This window comes from Podarcis raffonei, chromosome 6 (assembly GCF_027172205.1).
Source record: "Podarcis raffonei isolate rPodRaf1 chromosome 6, rPodRaf1.pri, whole genome shotgun sequence".
NCBI lineage: Eukaryota > Metazoa > Chordata > Lepidosauria > Squamata > Lacertidae > Podarcis > Podarcis raffonei.
Window position 1 is genome coordinate 29,899,795 of NC_070607.1, and position 24,848 is coordinate 29,924,642.

At 42.9% G+C, this 24,848-nt stretch overlaps 1 protein-coding gene across 3 annotated transcripts; it reads right to left on the bottom strand.

The window, feature by feature from the left end:
- Positions 1–2,644: 2,644 nt before the first annotated feature.
- On the bottom strand, positions 2,645–24,604 carry LOC128415539 (calcium-activated chloride channel regulator 1-like). Of its 3 annotated transcripts, none has more exons than XM_053391848.1 (15): positions 24,541–24,604; positions 24,161–24,345; positions 22,461–22,601; positions 21,550–21,700; positions 20,299–20,410; positions 18,871–19,039; positions 17,194–17,415; positions 15,535–15,759; positions 15,172–15,349; positions 13,769–13,875; positions 12,338–12,562; positions 8,510–8,780; positions 7,348–7,515; positions 6,286–6,528; positions 2,645–4,103 (listed from the first exon to the last, which is right to left on the bottom strand). In XM_053391848.1, exons 2-15 carry the CDS (start codon positions 24,314–24,316, stop codon positions 3,511–3,513), a joined length of 2,961 nt encoding a protein of 986 aa, XP_053247823.1. In that variant the 5' UTR covers positions 24,317–24,345; positions 24,541–24,604; the 3' UTR covers positions 2,645–3,510. The 3 variants fall into 3 exon arrangements, with proteins under 3 accessions (XP_053247823.1, XP_053247821.1, XP_053247822.1); XM_053391846.1 differs by having other exon boundaries at positions 24,470–24,604; XM_053391847.1 differs by having other exon boundaries at positions 24,429–24,604.
- Positions 24,605–24,848: the final 244 nt, after the last annotated feature.

Below are 24,848 nucleotides of genomic sequence, written 5' to 3' on the forward strand. Positions count from 1 at the left end.
TATTAAATTGACGGTCAAGTCAGGCAGTATGAACAATTAGGAACTATGCTCAATTATCATTATGATTTGTTTCCTAATTGCTAGGGGGTGTACTGACATAAATATATGTCATAGGTTTTAAGGTCACAGGTTAATGGAACGAGAATGTGGATGTTTTGGTTGAAGTTAAGAAAACGGGAAGTACTTTTGATATGCTTGGATGACTGATACCTTTGGGGTTCTACAGTTTTAAAAACAGTATGCAAAACTTTGTCTGCCTTTGCAGCTAAGGCCAACTCAGTTAGGTGATGTAAAATGTCAAGGGATGGGAAACACCTTTGGAGTTTTCCACGAAATACTGTGACTCAGCCACGTTTGTTTTTAGTAAATGTCAGTACCTTGTTTTGCTCATAGTGTGGGAGGAAAGAATGATACAAATGTAGGGTCTGAGCAGGACGATGCTGCCCTTCTTTCCTCAGAAGAGGTCCTGTCACATCGTTCACAAGATAATAATGTTAGGAGCTAATAATATAATATAATATAATATAATATAATATAATATAATATAATAATGATGACACAAGGCAAGCATCCCTGGGGAGAGAATTAGGAAGGAAAGTGTTTGTAACATGCTCTGAACCCACCCTCTCATTATACTAATGTGCAGTTATCTATACTTATTTTTCATTACCTTGTTGATTAATTGCTATACTGTATTCAAACAGGTGCATAGCAACATTGCTTTCATTATCCGTGGATAATATATCACTCGTACTAGTGGCCTAAGGTTGCCTATCAGTGCACCCCCTCGCATTCCTTTCTTGGTGCTAGGTTGCTTATCAGTTATTGCATTCCATCCTAGGACTCTTTCGTACTTAAAAACAACCTGTTTCTTCTCTGTTAGAAGAGGTTAGGAAGAGTTCATACACATCGACCGAGCAGAGATGCGAATATCAAATATGGAGTTTCAACAAAGCAAAATAGAGGTTCCAACGGAGACAGATATAAGGAAATAGGAAATCCCCGTTCACGTTTATTTAGCAAAATGTAAAGAGCACAAAATGTAAATCTCTGTTTACAAAAATATGGAAGCAAATATTAAAATGAATTGTAAAAAGATTAAAAAGCAACAACCAAGTATTTAAAAGTATTCAGATGACACTAAACAACCTGCAAACTCCTGGGAGATATTTGAATAAGAAAAACCCAGGCATTGCAACTTTTAAATGATTGAAGAATCAATCAGCCCACGTTTTTATGGTTTTCCTGCAGCACCTATATCACGAGACTCTCCATTTTAATAACATTCCATATCTGTCTCCTCTTCACAGCATTTTATGAGCCAGTTTACATTCCTTGAACAAATTTTACATATCAATGGGAGAAAAAGGTCACACCAGCACCATCTAGCTCTGAACTTATGAAATAGCATTTAAGAATAACCCAATAGCGTTCCATTGTAGCACCCTGCTTGTGGTTAACGCTTAGCTGGAATGAAATATTCAACGCAGCAATAGAGAAATTAAAATAATAATTTATTTGTCAGACAAATAAATGTGAGGCACAGTGGTATATGGTTACCAAGCTCTGGCCTGGCCTCCTGCCATTATGGCCAGCACTTATATTCCCTCAGCTCAGCCCCCTTGCTCCTCCTTTGGCTGCCTCTGTCCAATCAGCCTGGTTAAAATTCCTATTGGCTGTTTGCTAGAACCAATCATAAAAGATACACCCATTTCCTATTACCTTTTATGGGAGACAAAGAGCTATATTTCCTTCTATTTATAATTGGCAAATAAGTAGTCATATATCTTATATTTACCTCGACCAGGCACCTTAATTACCAGATAACCTTTTGCCCTAGACTAGGCGCCTTAACTAACATTTCATCTTTTGCCCTATTGCCCTATTCACTCCAAAACAGATAGTGGCTAATTTTATCTGAACAGATCTTTTTGTTCACCTTCCCACACATTATCAATGAAAGATCTCCTTCTTTGGAGGTCATCAAGCAGAGACTGACAACCATATGTCAGGAGTGCTCTGATGATGTTTCCTGCTCGGTAGGGGTTTGGACTCGATGGCCCTTGTGGTCTCTTCCAACTCTTCTATGATTCTATGATTCTATGATTTCTTACTTTCTAAATCCTTTGCATAATTACATTTAAGCCAATATTTCATACATATATAGTTTTTTTTGGAAGAAAGGGAACTTAGCAAAAGCTAAGCTAAATTCTAAATTCTAAAGATTCAAAGCAGCTTCAGAGAGAAGCCTCTTCCCTAGCCAGCTGCTGTTTGTATTAGCTCTTGCCCTTTTAACCTTGGGAAGATGTGGCTCAAGTTTAATGGGAGGCACAATAATTATTACTATTTGTGTTTTTGCAACCTTGATTGTATTCTATAATTTGTATGGTCAGTGTGACCTTTTGCTCCTAGCCTGTAATTTCCTTTTACAACCCTGAGACACTGCTATAGATCAGGGGGGCCCTTGATCAAGAAGATAAACAGCTGCCAGAGTATGGTTTCTGCCTGGCATGAGAGATACAAACATTTACAAATATATATTTCTTTAAGGTCATTTTTAGAATACAGGAATCTGATCAAAATATAAGCCTTGATTAAAATGTAGGCTATGATCAGATGCCTCACCATAGCTAGTCAGTCGTTTGTTTGAGTATCTCCTCAAGTGTGATCTGTTTTCTCCTCACCCAAATGTCAGTCAGTTTCATCCAAGGACTCGGAGAAATCCTGTTGCTCATAAATTACAGCAATGGGCCCCATACAAGATTGCATATTTATTGCCGTCATTTGAAGGGATTTAATGACCGATCTATGGTGTGTTCCTATTTCAAATGCCGCATCTGAAGTTTTAGCAATATGCGATGGGAGTGCCCTGTTGTCAAATCATTTTGGCAGAGAGTTTTTCAAGAAATCTTTGCTACTGTACTCCAAATTATTACAGTGGACTCGGCCTTCGCTCTGTTACAGCCAGGAACTATATGGAATACAAGCTACAAGACGTTCATTCTTTTTTCTGTTGGGAGCATTCCAATTAGAAATAGCGCATCACTAGAGATACCATACACTATTTACTTCCAAAGCCTGGTGGGCCAAAGTTTAGGGGTTGGCTGCTATGGAAAAGAAAATGGAGGAAAAACCAGATGTTTGCAGGGAGTCAAAATGGAAAGTACATTTGAGAGTATACTACACGGTACTCTCTCATAGTTTATGTACCAGGAGTCTTCCACCTGTCTCTCAAAAATCTATATACTTGATTGTATATGATCCCCATTTAATATTGGTTGCTGCCTTTAAAATATAGATGCTGAGACAAAAACAGCACATGAGGCTTATAAAGCACTGTTAATTTTTATTGTGAATATGTAAAATCATCTCCAGCACTCTCATTTTCATCGTAGTGCCAGAGTTTGTGGGCAGACACCCAGGTTATGTTTGTTTTGGGTAGTGTTTGTTCTTGTTCGTTTCAATATTTTGTTTGTAAACATTAAAACACTTAATAAAATATATTATCCTTTACAAAATAGTGAGGGCATTCTTATTATCAACAGTAATATCCATGCAAGTGTCATAACTTCTGTATCTCTGCTTACGCAAAACACAAACTGTTATACTTACAATAGCACAAATTATAATTGCAGAAGCACATACGATGATCACAGTTTCCATAGTGGTATTTATTGCGTTGGTATCATTAGCACAGGTGGGTTTCACATTAGAGGGAGTTGTATGTTTGTCATCCGGAGTAGGCGAAACAGAGTATTTGTCATCTGGAGTAGGCGAAACAGAGTATTTGTCAGCTGGAGTAGTGTGAGCAGTAGAAGTTGTAACTGGACTAGAAGGAGTTGGTGGCAACGCAGGAAGAAGCACAACTGCTCTTGCTATGTTAGAGACTTCTCCAACGTTGCTGCTGCCATCAATGGCACGAATTGCAAAGTATATGGAGGTGCCATTTTCTTTCGTGAAGTTGTGGGGCTTATACCGAAACATTTGTCTGACCCCAGCAATTTCCACTGCAAGTCCAGTAGTGTTCACAGAAGTGGCGTCATCAAAAGTTTCATTTCTTAATTTCAAGGGATTTTCACTCATTTTTATTTCATATCTTTCAGCTGTGAAATGAAAACACACAACAGGCATCCATTAGGACCTACGTCTTCAGGAATAACAGAGACAAAAATCTGCTTCCGTGTATTTACAAACTCCTTAGGGAACTCTCTCAACATTGAATTGAATGCATAACTGCCATTGCATCTTTGCATGTCGCAAAGAGCCCTGGAGAATGTTCTAAGGCCAAGTTCTCCGTTCACACTGTAATTTCATGCCAGTGTAAGAATATTGGCCTATGTCACGGATACCCACAACATTTTTTGGGGGGACACACTTGTATGTTGACCTCTGTTGGGAGAGAGACAGGGGAAATGTGTCCCTGTTTGTTCTCCTCAACCTCTCAGCAGCTTTCGATACCATCATCCATGGTCTCCTTCTGGAGGGGCTGTCCGAGTTGAGGGTGGGAAGCATGGATTTGCGGTGGTTCCAGTCCTACTTGGATGGTTGCTTCCAGAGAGTGATGCTTTGGGGGTGGTCTTCAGTTCCATGGAGCCTTCAAGGCGTGATTCCTCAGGGTTCAATTTTATGCCCTATGCTGTTTAACACCTACATGCTGAGTGGGGCAATCTGGAGTTTTGGAGTATGTTGTCAGAAATATGCTGGTGACACACAGCTCTACTTCTGCAGGTGTGGCAGTGAGTGTTCTAGACTGCTAGATGAGAGACAACTAACTGAAGCTCAATCCTGATAAGACTGAGACATTGGTAGTGGGCGGTTCCCTGAACTGGATGTATGCAAGGCGACCTGCTCTAGATGGAGTTACATTCCCTTCGAATGTTGCTTGAGGCTCAGGTGTCCTCAGTGGCACAGAGTGCCTTCCCTCAGCCTTGGCTGGTGGCACAGCTGTACCCCTATCTGAACAGGGATAGCCTAACATCCGTCATCTATGCTCTGGTAACCTCTAGGTTAGATTACTGCAATGTGTTATACATAAGGCTGCTACTGAAGCCCGTTCAGAAACTTCTCCAGGTTGCTAACTGGGGAAAGACGGCTTGAGCATGTCACAGCGATCATGACGCCAGGTGAAAACATTTCTCTCCAACCAGGCATTGGGATGATTAACATTCTACAGCCTTTTAAATGTGTTTGTGGGAGGGAAGGGTGCTATAGGGTTTTTTTGTTTTTGTTTTATTATGTGTTTTGTGTTCACACTTTGTTTTTTTCTAATGTGAACCAACCTGGGTTCTTCAGATGAAGGGCAGTACAGTGGTACCTCGGGTTACATATGCTTCAGGTTACATACACTTCAGGTTACAGACTCCACTAACCCAGAAATATTACCTCGGGTTAAGAACTTTGCTTCAGGATGAGAACAGAAATCGTGCAGCGGCGGCGCAGCAGCAGCAAGAGGCCCCATTAGCTAAAGTGGTGCTTCAGGTTAAGAACAGTTTCAGGTTAAGAACAGACCTCCAGAACGAATCAAGTTCTTAACCCGAGGTACCACTGTACCTCAGTTTAAGAACAGTCCTGTTCACAAACGATTTGGTTTACAAACTCCACAAAACCGGAAGTAGTGTCCCAGTTTGAGAACTTTACCTCCGTCTAAGAATGGAATCCGAATGGTGGAAGGGCACCGGTGGTGGGAGGCCTCATTAGAGAAAACACACCTCGGTTTAAGAACGGTTTCGGTTTAAGAACGGACTTCCGGAATGGATTAAGTTTGGAAACCGAGGTACCACTGTATACATATTTAATAAACAGTGAAGATTAAAAAATTTAAGAAACTGTCATGGGCACCATAGGGTACCCATTCCACAGAAGAAAAACAGCCACTCAACTCCCCCATTCCTGACATGGTATGTCAGGAATCTAGACTTTTGCTACTTTACTATGCAGAAACTTTGGGAGGATGTTGCCATGCAGGTGACAGTGTTGAGACAACTCTGGTTTTGGGCTATGTTGCTTTTGCAACCCAATGGCATTCTGGATCCTGTTGGATGGAGATTTGTGTTCCATGCTTTTATCAAGGCAGTTCTGTCTCAGTGCCAGTTGCGGAAGGCAGCTTGCGGAAGGCAAACCGCGGAAGGCAGTTTGGGGTAGAATGTTACCTCCAGGATATTACAGGGAGAGGTGGCTGGTGTAAATTCTCCATCCACCCCATTATACTTTTTTAAAAAATAATAATCATCTTTTCTGCAAGCAAAGCAGCCTTGTTGGTTGATTAAAGCAGGCTTCCACACCTACCTTGTCCTGTATCATAGTCATTTCCAGGAGCCGTCCATGCCAAACAGAAATGATCATCATCCTCATCTAGTTTTACCTCAAGGTCAGTAATTTTAGAGGGTGGAAAAACATCTGGGATGTCTTCCAAAGGGATTCCTGATACTACAAAGGAACCACCTGAGGCAACTCTACTGACGCTTCCTAGATTGGTTTGGAGTTCATCATCTGTAGGTTCAGGTTTGGGGGGGTTCATTGTTATTTGACCTACAAAAGTGGGGGAAGAACAGCCATAACTATAAAGATCTAAACTTTCTTGGTGCTTTACAGTTTTAACAGATTTTTATTTTCATTGTATTGCATTCCTCGTGTACCACTTGAGAAATCAATGTAATTGAGAGGCATATAAATTATCTACATGCAACACAAAACCAGGCTGCATTGCATATGATTGGCTAGAAATACTACGACAAGACAATGGCAACTTGCTCTAGACTTTGTGCTGGCAACTAGTGGAAACAGAAGAGAATCTGAAATGCTTGAAGTATAAGTATATGCAAACAATAAATCAATTAAGGCTGCACTCTTGTCCACTTGGGATCAAAAGAAGGATGGCAGAGTAATATTTTAAACCCTAGTAAGAATTAGGTTGTTTCATCAGTTCAAATAACACATTCTGTTTACCCACTAATTTGGGAAGCGCACAGTAGATTAGAATATTATAGGAGAGAGGGTGTGGGTGCATCAGAGTTGTATACTCAATGGTCCAGATCTACATAAAGTCTACAATAGGGAAGGAAGATGCTTGTGTTTCTACTGCGAGACTCAGGACTCAGCTGCATTAGTCAAAAAACAGTGTTTTGAATGTGTTATAGACATGCAACACCAGATGGTGCTGTAGAGCACAAACCTTTTCTTTGAGATTTTACATAGCGTTCCCCCCCCCTTGTGTTACAGTATAACGTTTTAATTTATGACTTTTTTGTAGCATTTCCCCCCTGTGTGTAGATCCACCCCCAATTTCATACTTGGAGAACCACAGAGCTAACATACCAGCAGTAGAGCTATTTCATAACACTTGCTTACCATCTTCTTCTACAAATCCTGTTAGATATAAAGCTTGACTCTGTCTACGGGACCGTCTGAGGGTCTGGTCTTTTCCTTGGACACGCACTTTGATATTGTGTCTACCGTTTCCTCTGAACGATGTGAAATACCTTGAGTAGATTCCGTCATTCTTGAGAATATCGGCGCCTGAGTACATAAATATTGAAACATGACATCCGAAGCAACTGTCACACTTCTGGTCATTTAAAAAAACCCAATAACCTACAAAACCTATGTTCATTTCACAGTATGTGTTGCTATATCCATGGAAATCCATGATGATTCTGAAAGTGGTAGTATGGAATCCTAATGTTAATAGCTGATGTCAACAAAACACAGGCCAACAAAACTTGGGACCAACCAAACACACCAGCGTGTATTGTGGCCTGCTGAACTCCTGACAAGCTCAATTTTTGGCAGTCCCAAGCAGTTAACAAAATCAGCACATTTATCAAACTCCTGGTGGATTACCGTGATAAATAGATCTAAAGGACCCCCTTTCCGCATATGAACCCAAGTCCTGAGATCATCATCTGGGACGCTTCCCTGTGTGAAATCTCTGAGGGAGGTCTGGAGGCTGGCAATGACCTGCCTCATATAAATCCAATAAAGAAGGAGGGGGAGGAGGAGGAGGAGGAGGAGGAGGAGGAGAAGAGGAGGAGGAAGAGGAAGAGGAAGAGGAAGAGGAAGAAGAAGAAGAAGAAGAAGAAGAAGAAGAAGAAGAGGAAGAAGAAGAGGAAGAAGAAGACAGGACTTAAGTGTAGTGGCCCATGGTTATGTAATGTTCTCCCAGATACACCTTCTGGGTACCAATGTTGCCATTGTTTCAGGACCAGGCAAAGATGTTTTCTTTTTCCCAAACATTGGTAGGTCACCATGCTCCCCAATATTTCACAGACACTATTTGCATGACTTGATGGAGCTTGGGACAGAGCCCAGAATGAGGTCATTATATGCAGTTCACAAAGGCAGGTATAGCAAGCCACATAGTACAAGCCAAGTCCAATACATATATTTGGATTTGCAATAATTATACATTTACTCCATTTCAAAGGAGTCAATGAAAATTGACTTTTGAAAAACTTGCTTTTTGAAAAATTTTAAAATGCACACTTCCATAAATGCTTCAAAATAAGCTTACCCGAACCATCATCAAAAAGCTCCAGTTCTACTGGTGTTCCAATCTCTGGTTCGACCGTCACTGTGACTTTTGCACCAATGACAGGCAAGAATCCTTGGCTGACTTCTGCATAAATAACCATCGGACTAGGAAACTTATTGGTATCGCTTTTCGTGTAGGGCTTCACAATCAAAGGAGGCACAGAGGCAGAGGCTGCTCGAGTGGTTGCCGCTATTGAGATGACTTGTACTCCCGAATGTGTGTTCTGAATTGAATAAATCCAGTCTCCTGTCTGAAAATCAAGTGTTGAAATACAAAAGACTATTGAGTATCTAAGTTGTGTTTACAAACGCATTTCCATGCCCTCTGATTTCTCTTGTGCTTTGATAAAGGTAGGTCTCTTTTTATTAAAATGATTACAATTATGTATTGTTTGCAGGCTAACACAACCAACAATGGTGAATACTGATTGTACTTGCTTGCCCAGTTTCTTTCCTTGAGCACAAACACAAGTAGCAATTTCTATTCCCTTGTCTGCTCACAGTGAAACTCTCTGCCGTTCCATTCCTAACACACACACTTTTGTAAAAAAAAGGAGAGAAGTCAGCCCTACAAACTTTTTTCTCTGTTGGCTTTAGCCTAGTTAGTGAGCAGCGATGCCATAGGGAAGCTGATCTCTCTCTCTTGCTGCAGGAAGGAGCCAAATTAGCAAAGCTCTTGTGGGAGAGACTGATTTGCCTTTTCCATCTCTCTGTTTGCTACCTCCCTCAAGGATCAGCCACCCTTCAAAGTCCCATGCTCCTCTCCACCATCTCATCCTACCAAGACACATAAGACACATACCACTCAAATAAGCAAAAGAGTAAAAAGGTAAAGGAACCCCTGACCATTAGGTCCAGTCGTGGTCGACTCTGGGGTTACGGCGCTCATCTCGCTTTATTGGCCGAGGGAGCCGGCGTACAGCTTCCGGGTCATGTGGCCAGCATGACTAAGCCGCTTCTGGCGAACCAGAGCAGCGCACCGAAATGCCGTTTAACTTCCCACCAGAGGTATTTATCTACTTGAACTTTGACGTGCTTTCAAACTGCTAGGTTGGCAGGAGCAGGGACTGAGCAACGGGCGCTCACCCCGTCGTGGGGATTCGAACCACCGACCTTCTGATCGGCAAGTCCTAGGCTCTGTGGTTTAACCCACAGCGCCATCCGCGTCCCTATAAAGCAAAAGAGTACTTGCTTTTAAAAAACAACACCAGCTTAATCTTTGAAGAAGATTATTGAAAAAATTGCTTCTTAGATGAATTGGACGCAGCTAGTAATTCTTCAAGAGCACACCATGAGAGTATTACTCCTTTGGGTACAAGAAAGGTAGACAACAAATAATTACAGGCTCCCAGGAGTGACCAGGATTCTGCCACCCTATGTGGGTGGGCTCCAGGGGGGATGAATGATGCTTACTCTTAAAGGCAGTGGCCATTTTGCATGGGGTTAATGGGAGTGCCCGGCCGCATAATGGGAGTGCCCTGCCCCATTATGTCCTGCCTCCATTCCAGCCCGCCCTGCCCCCTTCCAGGTCCAAAAGGACCCTCAGGTCAATGATCAGGTGTCAGTTGGACATGCCTGAAATGGTTCCCGCTTATAATCCGATTCTTGGTACCAATTTGGAACATGATTCAATTGACTCCTCACTCTGATCATTTTGCTTCTGAATACTGAAGCTCATTAAGACCACTGCAGAATGATACATATGGGACTTCTGGAAGTAAATGGCTCTTTCCTGCTTGGAGAAAGACCCCAACCGTCGGTCTCCTAGCATCAGGTCCTTTAATCTGGGTAGAAGCGGAACCACCTGCAACATCGGGGCCCAGTACGGGCCACATGTTCTCCTGCAATGATTTTGCAAAGTTTTTTTGCAGATAAAATCGCTCAGATTCGGGAAGTAGACTCCACCGTGGGAGCATGGCCGGGGTGGGAGAGTGCTAGAGCCCTGTCTAGTCAAGTTGCGTGGGATCAATTCCAATCTATTACCTCCGAGGATGTGGACAGGCTGCTTGGACGAGTGAAGCCAACCACCTGTCTCTGGGATCCTTGCCCATCCTGGCTTATAAAAGCTAGCCGGGAAGGACTGGGTGATGGGCATCGTGGGGTGGTGAATGCTTCCCTCCGTGAGGGAGCCTTCCCAGACCCGCTGAAAGAGGCGGTTATTAAACCGCTTCTTTAAAAACCATCTTTAGATGCAGCCACAATGGCCAACTATCGCCCAGTCTCAAATCTTCCATTCTTGGGCAAGGTGATTGAGCGAGTGGTTGCTGAACAACTCCAGGCATGCCTGGAAGAAGCGGACCATTTGGATCCCTTCCAGTCGGGATTCAGGCCTCATCATGGGACTGAAACTGCCTTGGTCGCACTGGTTGATGATCTCCGGCGGGCTAGGGACAAAGGTGAGAGCTGTTTCCTAGTTCTGCTGGATCTCTCAGCGGTGTTTGATACCATCGACCATAACATCCTTCTGGACCATCTTGAGGGGTTGGGAGCTGGGGGCCCTGTCATACAGTGGTTCCGCTCCTTCCTCTTGGGCCGTGTTCAGAAAGTGGTGGTGGGGGGATGAGTGTTCAGACCCCTGGGCTCTCACTTGTGGGGTGCCTCAGGGTTCTGTCCTCTCCCCCATGCTTTTCAACATTTACATGCAGCCGCTGGGAGAGATCATCAGGAGGTTTGGGCTGGGTGTTCATCAGTATGCAGATGATACCCAGCTCTACCTCTCTTTTAAATCAGAACCAGTGAAGGCGGTGAAGGTCCTGTGTGAGTGTCTGGAGGCGGTTGGAGGATAGATGGCGGCTAACAGATTGAGGTTGAATCCGGAGAAGACAGAAGTACTGTTTTTGGTGGACAGGAGGCGGGCAGGTGTGGAGGATTCCCTGGTCCTGAATGGGGTAACTGTGCCCCTGAAGGACCAGGTGCACAGCCTGGGAGTCATTTTGGACTCACAGCTGTCCATGGAGGCACAGGTCAAATCTGTGTCCAGGGCAGCTGTTTACCAGCTCCATCTGGTACGTAGGCTGAGACCCTATCTGCCGGTGGACTGTCTCGCCAGAGTGGTGCATGCTCTGGTTATCTCCCGCTTGGACTACTGCAATGCACTCTACGTGGGGCTACCTTTGAAGGTGACTCGGAAACTACAACTAATCCAGAATGCGGCAGCTAGACTGGTGACTGGGGGCGGCCGCCGAGACCATATAACACCGGTCTTGACAGACCTACATTGGCTCCCAGTACGTTTCCGAGCACAATTCAAAGTGTTGGTGCTGACCTTTAAAGCCCTAAACGGCCTCGGTCCAGTATACCTGAAGGAGCGTCTCCACCCCCATCGTTCTGCCCAGACGCTGAGGTCCAGCGCTGAGGGCCTTCTGGTGGTTCCCTCATTGCGAGAAGCAAAACTACAGGGAACCAGGCAGAGGGCCTTCTCGGTAGTGGCGCCCGCCCTATGGATGTCAAAGCGATAAACAGCAGATGTCAAAGCGATAAACAACTACCTGGCATTCAGAAGACATCTTAAGGCAGCCCTGTTCAGGGAAGTTTTTAACGTGTGATATTTTAGTGTACTTTTGATTTCTATGGAAGCCGCCCAGAGTGGCTGGGGAGGCCCAGCCAGATGGGTGGGATATAAATAATAAATTATTATTATTATTATTATTATTATTATTATTATTATTATTATTATATAATCTATATGCTACTTTAGCTGTCATGGCAGAACGCTTTGATGGCACTTGTTCCAAAAAAATGCAATGAGACAGGCATTGCCCCATTTGGTTAGACAAGCAGAGAAGTTTGAGAAGAGCTCAGTTTTTACCTCTGCGGTTCCATCAATCTTGAGGCGAGCTGTTCGGACGTTGGTGTTATCAACTGCAAAGTCTTTTTCAGTGTACTCTCTTCCTTTGGGATCTGTGAGCAGAATTTCTGGTGGGGATGTGCCCCACATCACCACAAAGAAAGTGTCATTCCCCACTGTTTTATCAATGGTCACAATACCATTCAGCTGGTCTTGGGAACCGACGCTTTGCCCTCTACTTTCAAGCTGTTGGTGGGGGGAGGGCGGAGAAATAAGTATACTGTATCTGAAAAGTTTTATAAATTGAATAAAGGTAAAGGTACCCCTGCCCGTACAGGCCAGTCTTGACAGACTCTAGGGTTGTGCGCCCATCTCACTCAAGAGGCCAGGGGCCAGCACTGTCCGCAGACACTTCCGGGTCACGTGGCCAGCATGACGAAGCTGCATCTGGCGAGCCAGCGCAGCACATGGAAACGCCGTTTACCTTCCCGCCAGTAAGCGGTCCCTATTTATCTACTTGCACCCGGGGGTGCTTTCGAACTGCTAGGTTGGCAGGCGCTGGGAACGAGCAACGGGAGCGCACCCCGCCGCGGGGATTCGAACCGCCGACCTTTCGATCGGCAAGCCCTAGGCGCTGAGGCTTTTACCCACAGCGCCACCTGCGTCCCAATAAATTGAATACATATGGTTTATTTCCTTTCATAAGGTATAAAGAAATGAGTGGTGGTACATTGTTTAGAAGGTGCCTTCACAGTGGTTAGTTCTGCTGAACAAGTAATACACAATACTCAGCCATTAATAAAAATGCTGGTACAGTCATGACATGATAGGTCTTGCCCCATACAGATATTGGTTTGTCCAGTGGTGATAAATTTACTTTCTATCAATATTTCAATGTTAAAGATATGGAGGAAGGCAGATAAGCAGCTACGTTGAAACAGGTGGAAACAATTGCACCTCTACCTCAACAGCCTTGGAAATGGCCAGCCTATATTTGGACAATGCTAGATGAGGCAACACAAATCTCCAGTTTCCACATTTTGGCAAAGGGTTGCCAAGGAGATACAATCTTCTGGGCAGGAACCATGGTGCTGGGGTGGTTTTTAAGGAAACACTTTCCCCATATGCTATTTTCCTAATGAAACCTCTTCTCCAATTTGTTATTTGTCCAGACAGAGAAAAATAAAGTTGATTTGAACTCAGAATGGTACATTGTGAAATGTTTCAGCTCCACCAAAATCTATCTTGGCCATTTGCCCTTCTCTTTGAACTCTACCTGGGGTTTCCCTCATGATCACAATAGCAAAATATGAACTGTAGAATTGATTTCACTCTGTGTTGTCTTTTGTTTTTCTATGCTGCCTAGTAATTTTAAGCAAATAATAATAATAATGTTAGTGATAGCAATGATAGTGATAGTGATGATATACTCAAATCTTTGCAGGTTCAAACCTGAATAGATTGTTGACTGATATCTCCACTTCCTGAAGAAAGTCCACTGAAAGCATCGATGAGGCTGTTGGAATCCAAACTGTCAGTGATAGAAAATTTCAGACCCCCTGAAATATGATTGAAGGAATAATTAGAATAGTTATACTGTCAGGTGGAATAAAATGCAATACGCATTGTGCCTTGTAGTGGCATGGGCAGGTGTGGTTGTGCAGAATTACAGGTGCTGCTTTTTAATGTTAGGAACTGTGCACGCCAACAGGCCTTTGCTGCACCTTTCTATAGTTGGGTCAGGATCTGTGGCCTCTGTGAAAATAGAAATAGTATTTCTTATACAGAGGCATGTAGTAAAAAGAATCTGAATACCCCCTTTTTGTCAGTTCCTCTAAATTAGATACTGTATTTACATCTGGCCAGACATTTACAAGGAACTAACTTTGTGAGATTTGAAATCTTAAGTTTGGATTATAAGGAGCATCATTAAAAATAAAATATAAAAACCCCTACACATTTAAAAGGGAGGCCATGGGTACTGCTGAGTAATTAACAGATTTTGGAAAGAAGCTGATAGATACAAATTTACATAAATTTTGCAAGCGCTTTTGCTAATTTCCCCTAGTTTCTTTTTTTAAAAAAATGCACTCATCAATATAGTGTGAAAACATTATATCAAAAAAGCTGATTGCAGATCTCTTGCATATTTTTATATGTGTCAATACATGTGTACCTAATTCTTACACACATGTTCCTGTCATGCCTGTGGACTATTTAGGTTATTTCAATTGACACAATTGCAGTGCCACTTCTGCTCACTAGGGGCAATGAGCAAGAAGTATGTGTGTTACTATGGTTAAAGATTTGTTCTCCAATAAAGATTTATTGGTTAAAGAATATGGAGAAGAGTCATCAAAATGCCAAGTTATAGCATTGTAAAAGCAATGAGCTAAAAGCCAGACAAAACAGAGGCCACTCAATCCTTAACTATGACTGGAGAGTTGAGGGAAAGACAGAAGATGGAGAGTTGCCTTGTATGGAGTTTTGGGATGGGCTTCTCAGTAACAGTAACTAGCCTGCACCTCAGTTTTGCATCCTTGAGCAATGGGTTGTCTCAGTCAAAGCCCACATTCTATTTCCAGCAGTGGCAACCAAATGCCGGTTGGATACTTGCAAGCAGAACCTGAAGTCAAAATGGATTCCCTGCGGGTTCTGAATATGGCAATCTAATTTAGCTGTCATGGCTGAAATAAACGTTTCTGTGGACGGAGCAAGTAGGAGGAATATTGTGTGGCTGGGAGTAGCTTGGCGAAGTGGCTGGGCCTTGGAGCGAACTCACTTTTTGGGGAGACACCAACTGGCTACCAGGTACCATAGAAGAGTCTTGCAAGACATTATTCTTGCTCACTTACCCGTCTGGTCTGCCAATGTTTCTAGGTCTTTTGTAGCATTTGATCCCAAAGCAATGGTGTGAATTATAGACCCGCTTCTTTGAACTTCATCAAAGCAAGAGCTTATAGCTGCATCTTCTCCATCTGTCAAGAGAACGATTTCACAGCCTTTGGTACTTCCATACTTGTGTAGAAACACCTGTATGGAAAAGAGGATTAAAATTTTTAGCAGCGATATTGAAACAAACAACACAGAAGCCACAGGGCAGCCTTTTAGGCTTAAATTCTGCTTGTAACAATATGCGTCCTGCCCACTTTTGCATCTGGTCACTCTACTAAGTAGAAGCATAGGGAAAAAAGAATCTGAGGGAAAAAATTATTCACCTGAAATCCTGACCGCACTCCAGAACATATGTTGGTTCCTCTAGTAGTTCTGGTGGGCAGGTACTCTGTGAGAGTTTTGCGCATACTGTCATTACTGATCTGCTTCAAATGAGTCTTAACTGCTGCTGTGCTACTGAATGTAACTATTCCAACCCAGGATCCCACTTCAATAACCTGCAGGAGGAATATTTCTGCAGCTTGTTTCAGCCGAACAGTGCGATTGTTCTGCAAATGAATTAAAAACAAAACAACAACAGCATTCACAGGTCTGCCAGTGCATTCCGGGAAGCAAATGATGAAGATGACTGAAAACACAATTGTTAACTATACTCTATAAAAACAAGGCTTGATAAACATATAATATTATAGACAAGTCCATAACATTTATGAATATCTGAATAATCTCATCCGTGTTGTGATTTAGGACACAATTCACCTGGATGTTTTCATGCACAGGCTCCATTGAAATAGATGGGAGGTGCACAAGAGCACCGTTTGTTTCAGTGGGGCTTGTCCCATCAATTGTGTCATTGAATAGTATTTATTCCATTATGTTTTCATTATGTAATAATGAACCACAGAACTGTAGAGTTAGAAAGGACTCCAAGGGCCGGGAGTCACAGCTGTTTTTGTGGCTGCTGTATAAATGCCTATGTTATTATCTCCTGGGCAAATATCAACTCAATTCTACAGTCTTGTTTTTCTTTGCTTATCAGTTAGATTATTCAAACCTTGTGATTTAACTGAATTATTTCGGTGTCTCTTAAGCCCCCTTCCCCAAGAGCCAAGTGGCTCTTCTAGGCCTGTGAATTTCTGAGTACAATGGTACCTCTGTACTCTAGGCTCTGAGTACAGTGGTACCTCTGGTTTTAAGAACTTAATTCATTCTGGAGGTCCATTCTTAACCTGAAACTGTTCTTCACCTGAAGCACCACTTTAGCTAATGGGGCCTCCCACTGCGGCCGCATTGCCGCTGCACGATTTCTGTTCTCATCCTGAAGCAAAGTTCTTAACCCAAGGTACTATTTCTGGATTAGTGGAGTCTGTAACCTGAAGCATCTGTAACCCGAGGTACCACTGTATCTGTTGAGGCTTCCTGAAGTATCGAAAGCCCTGAAAGACTAGACATCTAAACTGAATGCTTGCAGTGGGATTTCCTTGTCCTGCTTCTATGCGTCCATCTGTTTTGGCTCCCCACTCCCATGTTTTTCACCTCCCACAGTCCATCTCTCCCTCTGGGTTCCCTGCATCAATGTGACATTAGGCTGAGGGTTGCAGGCAGTGATTGCCTTGCACAACAGCCAAGTTGTCCTGCCCTAGAACCTCTGACCTCTACGAACAACTTGCTGTACTTTGATAAATATCCAAATAACCTAATCAAGTAGGCCAGGCGTGGAAAATGTGTGGCCCTCCAGAGGTTGCTGAACTGCGACTCCCATCACTGCTTTGCCATTTTCCGTGCTTCTGGGGCTGGTGGGAGTTCTAGTTTAGCAATATGTGGAAGGTCAAAGGTTCCCAACAGCTGAGGTGCAGCAAAATTTAGCCTCACAGTTCATAAATGCCAGTGCTGTATTGACACTTGTTTTCGCTATGGACATTAATACCATAATTTCTGAACTGTCTCAAAATAGATCTTCTGAACATGGAAATCAGACTTACCAAATCCATACTTCCGGAAACATCAAGCACTAGACACAAAACTCTCTCCTGTTTTTGCAGCAATGAGACAATGGGATCAGGTGGGGGAACCGTTATTGGAGATGAACTGGCAAAATCAGGAGAGGCCATAATTACTTCCCAGGTGCTCCTGTAGTTGCACATTTTATTCTGCAAATTTGTTGCTTTAATATTATGATTGCTTTTGTCACAGAACTGAGTAACCTAAATAAAAGATAGGGAAGGACAGATCAAGATCACAACCTCATTAGCAATTCCTGCTTCATGAGAGCCGTTCCTTACAAAGAGGTGCTGCAAAGATTGACATTCCTTGGCATACAGACAAAAAAGGCTACAGGGTGTTTGGCGGATTTTTAGTTCTAGACATATGTTGACCTAAACTTCACAAAAATGTAACAGAAACAATCTCCAAAGAGTCTGTTCTAGTTTAGCTACTGATCCAGGGACCACAGAGACATTCACTTTCCCTGTCATGGGTTAATATCTATAAATAACTGCAAGGGAGAACATCAACCTTTATGTCACTGAAATGGCAACAGCCATACACAAGAGGGAGGTGTAATCCTTGAGGTACGCAGAAGTAGAGAAAAAATATTGGGTGAACCCCAAATAATTTTAAAAGCCACACAAAAAAAACACCCTACATAGAAACAGGCTACACATGTCTGCATCACTCTGCTCTGGGGTTTTTTCCTGAACTCCTGCAGGTGAAGGAAGAATGAAAGCCATTTGTCTAAAGCACTGGGGATTAAGCTGCCTCATCAAGCAAAGCCCTGCTGCCTTCTTCCTCAGATGGAAAAGGCGTCTTCTGTGTTAAGGAAATAAGAATAGGAGGAGATAGGGTTTAGCTACACCCAAGAACATTGTCCTGGCAGCTTAGCCAAGCTTCAGCAGTCGCCCAGCAAACTCTTTCCCCCTCACCTCCATCCCTCAGCAAAAGAGCATGTGTTAATGAGACACCTTCACACCTGGAAGGGAAGCAGAGAAAGGTCTGGTGCCAAAGGTCTGGGTATCCTGCAAGGGAGAAAGATCGCCTGCTACATAGAGTGCCCAGCACCTTGCAACTCAAGGAGAGAAGAGTTGGCCTAACTATGAGACCATCAGCCAGAATGAAATAGCTAGTTCTAACCTGGACCAGCTGGCTCCACCGGAGGAGTACTTGGGCACTAGTCAGCCACCTGCTGGCTGTCCATTTACTCACTTGCCCTCTCTAGCTATCTCCCTGTTCACTGGGTCATCCCCTCAGTCACTCATTCACTCACTTGGTCACCTACCTAGTCTTTGACTCTGGGCAGTATCTTGCCTAAGAAGGGGAAGCTTTGAAGGCTACCCCACCACACAAAAACAAGCAAGGTTTCATTGCAGAGCCTCACTTGTTTATATGAATAGGAAACTCAGTTCTCTGAATGTTGGTCATTATGCTGCAGAAAGCGCCATTCTTGCATGAGGGGAAGGTATCAGGAGGGTTAGGGGCAAACCCAAAGTTTGCAGAAATGCAGAGTCAGAAGGTGAAGGAATTATTAAGTTGAGTAAGAGAAGAAAGAGATGAACAAGTAGCTCAACAGAAACAGTGCCAGATTAAACCCCCTGGAGGCCCCTAGGCAGTCCAAATCTCGTGGGATAACATTGAACTAAGAAAGCTGGATTCATCATACTTACTGAAGGGAGACTTTGCAAATACATTATAGAAGCTGCAGTATCTTGATGTCTTTTTGGAACAAACAGGCAACCATGTTCATACAGCTGAGTTCGGTGGTCAATTTTGCAATCTCTGTAACTTTTTCCACCAAGCGGAAATATGTATTGACCAGTGAAACCAGCTGAGCATCTAACGAATGTAAAAAGAAACAGATACAGTCAATTTAAAAGTCAATAAACAATCACTTGGTGGCATGATTGCTATGCCATGCAGTTTTCTTCCATGCCAACCAGAGGAAGGGTGGGATTTAAATTGAATAGACAACAACAACAACAACAACAACAACATGTTGCAACTGGATTGGTAGGAGGAGCTGATTAAAATTAGCCTATGGGAAACGATGGCAGGCATTATCTCTGTGCTAACTGCTATGTCTGGAAGGACTCCTGAATGTTAACAATGGGAAGAAGGCTTAATAAAGTAGCCATGGGTCTTTCAACACCCTTCCTAGGCTTTCTCAGGAGAGAAGAAATTGGTTGCGGGCAGGGGTGAGGAAAGGAATGTTGATGCCCCTCACCTACATTGGAGGCAGGAATAATAATAATAATAATTTATTATTTATACCCCGCCAACAGAATATTAAAAACACGATAAAACATCAAACATTAAAAACTTCCCTAAACAGGGCTGCCTTCAGATGTTTTCTAAAAGTCAGGTAGTTGTTTATTTCATTGACATCTATGGGAGGGCATTCCACAGGGCGGGCACCACCACTGAGAAGGCCTTCTGCCTGGTTCCCTGTAACCTCACTTCTTGCACTAAGAGAACTTCCAGAAGGCCCTCAGAGCAGAACCTCTGTGTCTGGGCTGAACGATGGGGGTGGAGATGCTCCTTCAGGTATACAGGGCTGAGGCTATGGGAGTGGGACCTAGCAGCACACAGCGATTGCTCATTGTTTTCATGAGTGCGTGTAGGAGTAAAGCTGACAAGCCATCATAATCAGAGTCTGAAAATGGTCTTCAGAGAGACTGAATCAGTGGCGTAGCAAGGTCAGGTGGTACCCGGCACAGAAAATTTCTTGTCACCCACTGAAAAGCTGGTTGATGTTAAGGGGTTGGGCAGAGCACAAGCGGCCACTAGCTGGGGTTACCAGCAGGCAGGGCACTGCCCAGCTTGGCTCCCATAAGAGATTTCCTTTGTATATCTTCCAATTACAGCTTAATCCTCTAGAGCAGCCTTTATCAGCATCCACAGATGTTGTTGGACTACAGCTGCCATCACCTTTTGACCACTGGTCCTACAAGCTAGAGATGATGTAGTCGAACATCTGGGAACCCAAAGATGCTCTCTAGGTAATAATTTACACCACTAAAAAAAACCAGCAAATCCAAGGCAAACATCACTTCTTAAAGAAGAGATGCATTTGTTGGAGCTATTTGTGAAAGTACCTGGTTGCTTCAGGCAAGTTGTCTCCCCCAGGAGTGTAGAAAGGTGCATCATTGTTGTATTCATCAAAGACACCCCATCTGAAATGAGCCCATTCATGGACAAAGACCCTGCCTGTAGAACACCAATAACAAAGCTAAAATTTGGGACACGGTTTTTGGTTTTTTTAAATGTATGACATACGGCTAGTAATTATAGCAAATATACATCCTGTTAAAAAAACACTAAAATAAAATTTGAAATACTGTGAAATCACACCAGCAATTGAATAACTATAGAAGGGGTAGCCAACATTTCAATCTGATTCAGAAGAGAAGTCCCTGTTTGTCTCCCTACATCACAGAAGCCAATGAGGTGATGACCCTTTAATTGACAGTTGCATCTGAGAAGGCGGGTCTTACTATGGCCCCTGCAATCAAAGCACACGACTTCCTGGGAACTGTATGTAGGAAGTCATGTACAGTGGTACCTTAATTCATTCCGGAGGTCCGTTCTTAACCTGAAACTGTTCTTAACCTGAAGCACCACTTTAGCTAATGGGGCCTCCTCCTGCTGCTGCTGCTGCTGCTGCCGCTGGAGCACAATTTCTGTTCTCATCCTGAAGCAAAGTTCTTAACCCGAGGTACTATTTCTGGGGTAGCGGAGTCTGTAACCTGAAGCGTATGTAACCTGAAGCGTATGTAACCTGAAGCGTATGTAACCCGAGGTACCACCGTACTTTAAATGTATGGTGTACAAGCAGCTGTGGTCACATGGGAAACAGGAAGAGAGGCTCAGATAGCTTCAGCAAGATAGCTTTTCAGGGTTGAAAATGTATTGATGAACCTATTGCAGATTTCTTATGCAAATTTAGGAGCCTTTAGAGCGATTAAGCAACTGCATTGAAAGTCTTAATGGTTTCTTAGGAATTCTATCTTTATTACCTTTTGAAAACTTGACTAGCAATTCTAATACTGTGGTACCTCAGGTTAAGTACTTAATTCGTTCCAGAGGTCCGTACTTAACCTGAAACTGTTCTTAACCTGAAGCACCACTTTAGCTAACGGGGCCTCCTGCTGCCACTGCGCCACTGGAGCACAATTTCTGTTCTCATCCTGAAGCAAAGTTCTTAACCTGAAGCACTATTTCTGGGTTAGCGGGGGCTGTAACCTGAAGCGTATGTAACCTGAAACATATGTAACCTGAGGTAGCACTGTAATTAAAACAACAACAACAACAACCCAGACAATTCAATCTGAATTAACAGGTGCTACCTCGTGGACCATAAGCATTATGCAACTTGTCGTTTGTCAAGAAGTTAGGAGTGAAATGAATGTATCGCCCAAGTTCCCCGCATCCGCCATACTGTAGGGTGTAGGGATGATCTCCATGTTTCAAGTAATGATCCGCCACTATGACATCTGCCTAAAATAACATAGAACAAAGAAGATATAGAGGTGGACAGTCCATAAATTCCTGTCATACTCTGAGCTTCCATTAAAAGAAAAAGAAAAAAAGCTTACTAGACAATGCTAGTACACAAGAAATAGCTTCAGGTATTTATTAAGAATACAATTGTCTATAAGTGAGCCCACGAAATCAGGTGTACTAAATTCATTAGTCTTTAAAGATATTTCAAGATGTAATTCTGGTACTGTTATGGCATGAATTCCTTTTGGGGAGAAGGCTGGGAGAACACACCAAGGCCCGCAACCACTTTAACCCAGCCTTAGATATCATGACGTCTATAAGAACATTAAGCCCAGATCTGCATGTTTACTCAAAAATAAATCCAGTTGCATCCAAAAGTGGGAAATATAGATATTATTGCTTAGCATCTGCATTACTTATCTTTAGGCACCAGGCAAAGACATTCCTCTTCTCTCAGGCTTTTGGCTAATTAAACATTCTATGGACTTTTAAACTGGGGGGGGGGGTGGAGGGAGAGGGTTGTTTTTGTTTGTTATTTTGGTATATATTTTTGTGTCATTGTATTGTAAAGAGTCCTGCGATCTTCAGATTAAGGGTGGTATAGAACTTTAATCATAAATAAATAAATAATAAGAATTTTTATTAGATCATACAATATCTTGTATCCCCAACCCCCACAATCTCTCCATTTGCCCCAGTCTTTTAAAAAATACCACAAGTATATTTAAATCTTAATGTATTCTTCAGCATTTACCTTATCATAGGATTCTGTAGTTACTCTTTGATATTCATTTTTTGGTTTCCATGTGGAAGGAATTATAACTTTCACAGTCTTGAAATAAAATCTTTGCCGTGTAGCGCTGAAGAGATAATTTGATGCCTCTTTCACCATGTCCTAACAGGGAAAGGAGAGACCTTTGTGTGTCAATGGCTAGTTATTGGCATTTGTGTTTACAGAATGTGCCCTTTGGTCTCTTCTGCCATCTTTCTTTCCTGATGCTGGAGTGCCTTGCATGTTGAAAAGTTGAACCCCTGTCTTCAAAAAGCTGGTAGATACTTTTTTTGGGTGGACCCTCCTGTGCCATTGAGTGTTGCTTGACATAGTATGCAAAGCTATTCCTGGTATGAAGGAGGAAATAGTGGGGGAAGCTCTACATGACAGGAGGGTGGCCATTTTTGTTTGTTTTTAAGTGGCCGCCATATTGTTTGTGCAAGTCTACCCTGCGCAACAACCTCAAGTGCACAATCAGCCCTGTATAGTGACAAAGGTTCTTCTGTGTAGCTTATTAACAGAGTGATCTGAAGCAATTCCTACGAAGTGAGACATTTGTATATTTCTCCTTCAATGGAGCTGGCCACGGGGCCCCCAAACAGATTGAACTATTGCAATGCCAGGCAGGAAGCTGAAGCCTAGAGCGAAGAAGCCATCTTCCTCCACTGGGGGCAGCTGCCATGTGAGCTAAGGCAAAGCCACTGAGAGGAAGGGAGAGCACTTCCCAGAAACAGCACCCCATTTCTGGAACAATTTCCTGAAATCTGGTGTCAAAGCACTCCGGTTAGTTAAAGAAACCTATGAACAGGACATTTTAACCTCTAATGGTCAAAACCTGCACAACATTTACCTCAGAGTACATTTACCTCAGAGTACATGCCACCAGTTCTGGCACAGACCCTTCCCTCTGTTTCCAACACTCAGGCTGTGATTGCCATTGCTCAGGCAGCCAAAATGGAAGTGCCCATTTACAAGAGTAATCTAGCGGGAGCACCCCAGGTATTGCCGAAATTAAAAACAAAAAACCAATGGGGAGAGACCTCAAAAAGGAAGGAGGACTAAATGTGCTCAACTAGAAGGAGGTGCTAGGGGGAGATAGAACGAACTACCCCAGTTGACTGGAATAGGGAAGAGGAATATTCCAGGCTATCAATTTTTTTTTTCTTCTTGCAAGTGACCTATGCTTGCACTATGGCAGGAAAATTCCTGACATGACCTGGTTTTGGGGTGTAAAAATGGTGTCAGGGTGGAATTTTGCCGAACCAGCGGAAACCAGCTCTAAAAACTTAAAATCACTACTTTGGGGGGAGCTTTTGGGGTCTTGCTAAGAAGCTCAACAACTTTGTGGAATGTTACTTTTAGAAAGGGATGAAAAAGTTGTGGGGTATAGGGGCATTCAGAAGTACCCTGGCACCCACGCTTGCAAAATGCAGAAACTAAAAAAAGCTCAACAATTTGGGTGGTTTCCTAATAACTTAATAACTCTGTGAGTGTCAGGAATTCTACTTTTTGAAATATGGCAACCCTATACAAGTCCCACCTGTACACTTGGGATGAGACTTGGGGGGGGGGTTCAGAAGTACCTGGCACCCCACGCTTGCAAAATGCAACTTGCATTTTCCTAGAATATCACTGTCTGAAGTCGCTTGTTCAATACATTCAGAAATATTTAACTATCTTACCTTGATGGCATCCACCATTTTGTTGTCTTCCGGGATCTGGGGATTGATTGCGATGACGACGTCTTCAAAACCGCCCATGTTGAGTTTTACCCTGGTACCTGTCACCTCATGCAGTACTTGCAGCAGCAGAAGCAGCAGCCACTGGTTAAGTGCCATCTTTCCTTGTGGCACTTATTTATTTCAACCTTACGGAAATAAATAACAGCACAGAGGCTTGTTAATGCAAGAGCTTTGGCAGGGATAGAGAGAGAAGAAAAACCAAACAAACCTGTTTTGAAAGGACAAAGAAATCTGGAAATTATCTGCAACCTGATGTTTCCTTGTTCAAATCCTCTTAAATACGTTTAACTTCCTATTTAACAAAAGGCACTGTTGCTCACTTTGGAGGCTCAGAACTCAAGGCTGTTTGCTGATGTACAGGCAAACACAACTACCTAGGAAAGTGAAAGCATCCACAAGAATAAGCTAAGGGGTAGAACGGTCCAACTCATAACAAAAAAAATCCTCGAATACAATGTTTAACTCTATCGTTGCCAGTTACCACTAATACATTGCAAGCATGTCTAAAGAAATCGAAACTAGATTTAATAATAGCAGCAGTCTGGAACTTCTAGATTGCTTTTATAGCTAGACACCCTGAAAAGAAAAAGTTCACCTTAATCCAAGTGATATTCTCCTAGCTTTGTCT

What these genes read in the sequence shown, in the direction of transcription:
- LOC128415539 (XM_053391848.1), bottom strand. Translation starts at nt 24,316, where the DNA reads ATGGCACTTAACCAGTGGCTGCTGCTTCTGCTGCTGCAAGTACTGCAT. An exon ending in ATTTGCAAAGTCTCCCTTCA is followed by an intron (nt 17,416 to 18,870) that starts GTAAGTATGATG and finishes TCTTTTATTTAG; the next exon opens with GTTACTCAGTTCTGTGACAA. An exon ending in AGGATTTGTAGAAGAAGATG is followed by an intron (nt 6,529 to 7,347) that starts GTAAGCAAGTGT and finishes CCACTTTTGTAG; the next exon opens with GTCAAATAACAATGAACCCC.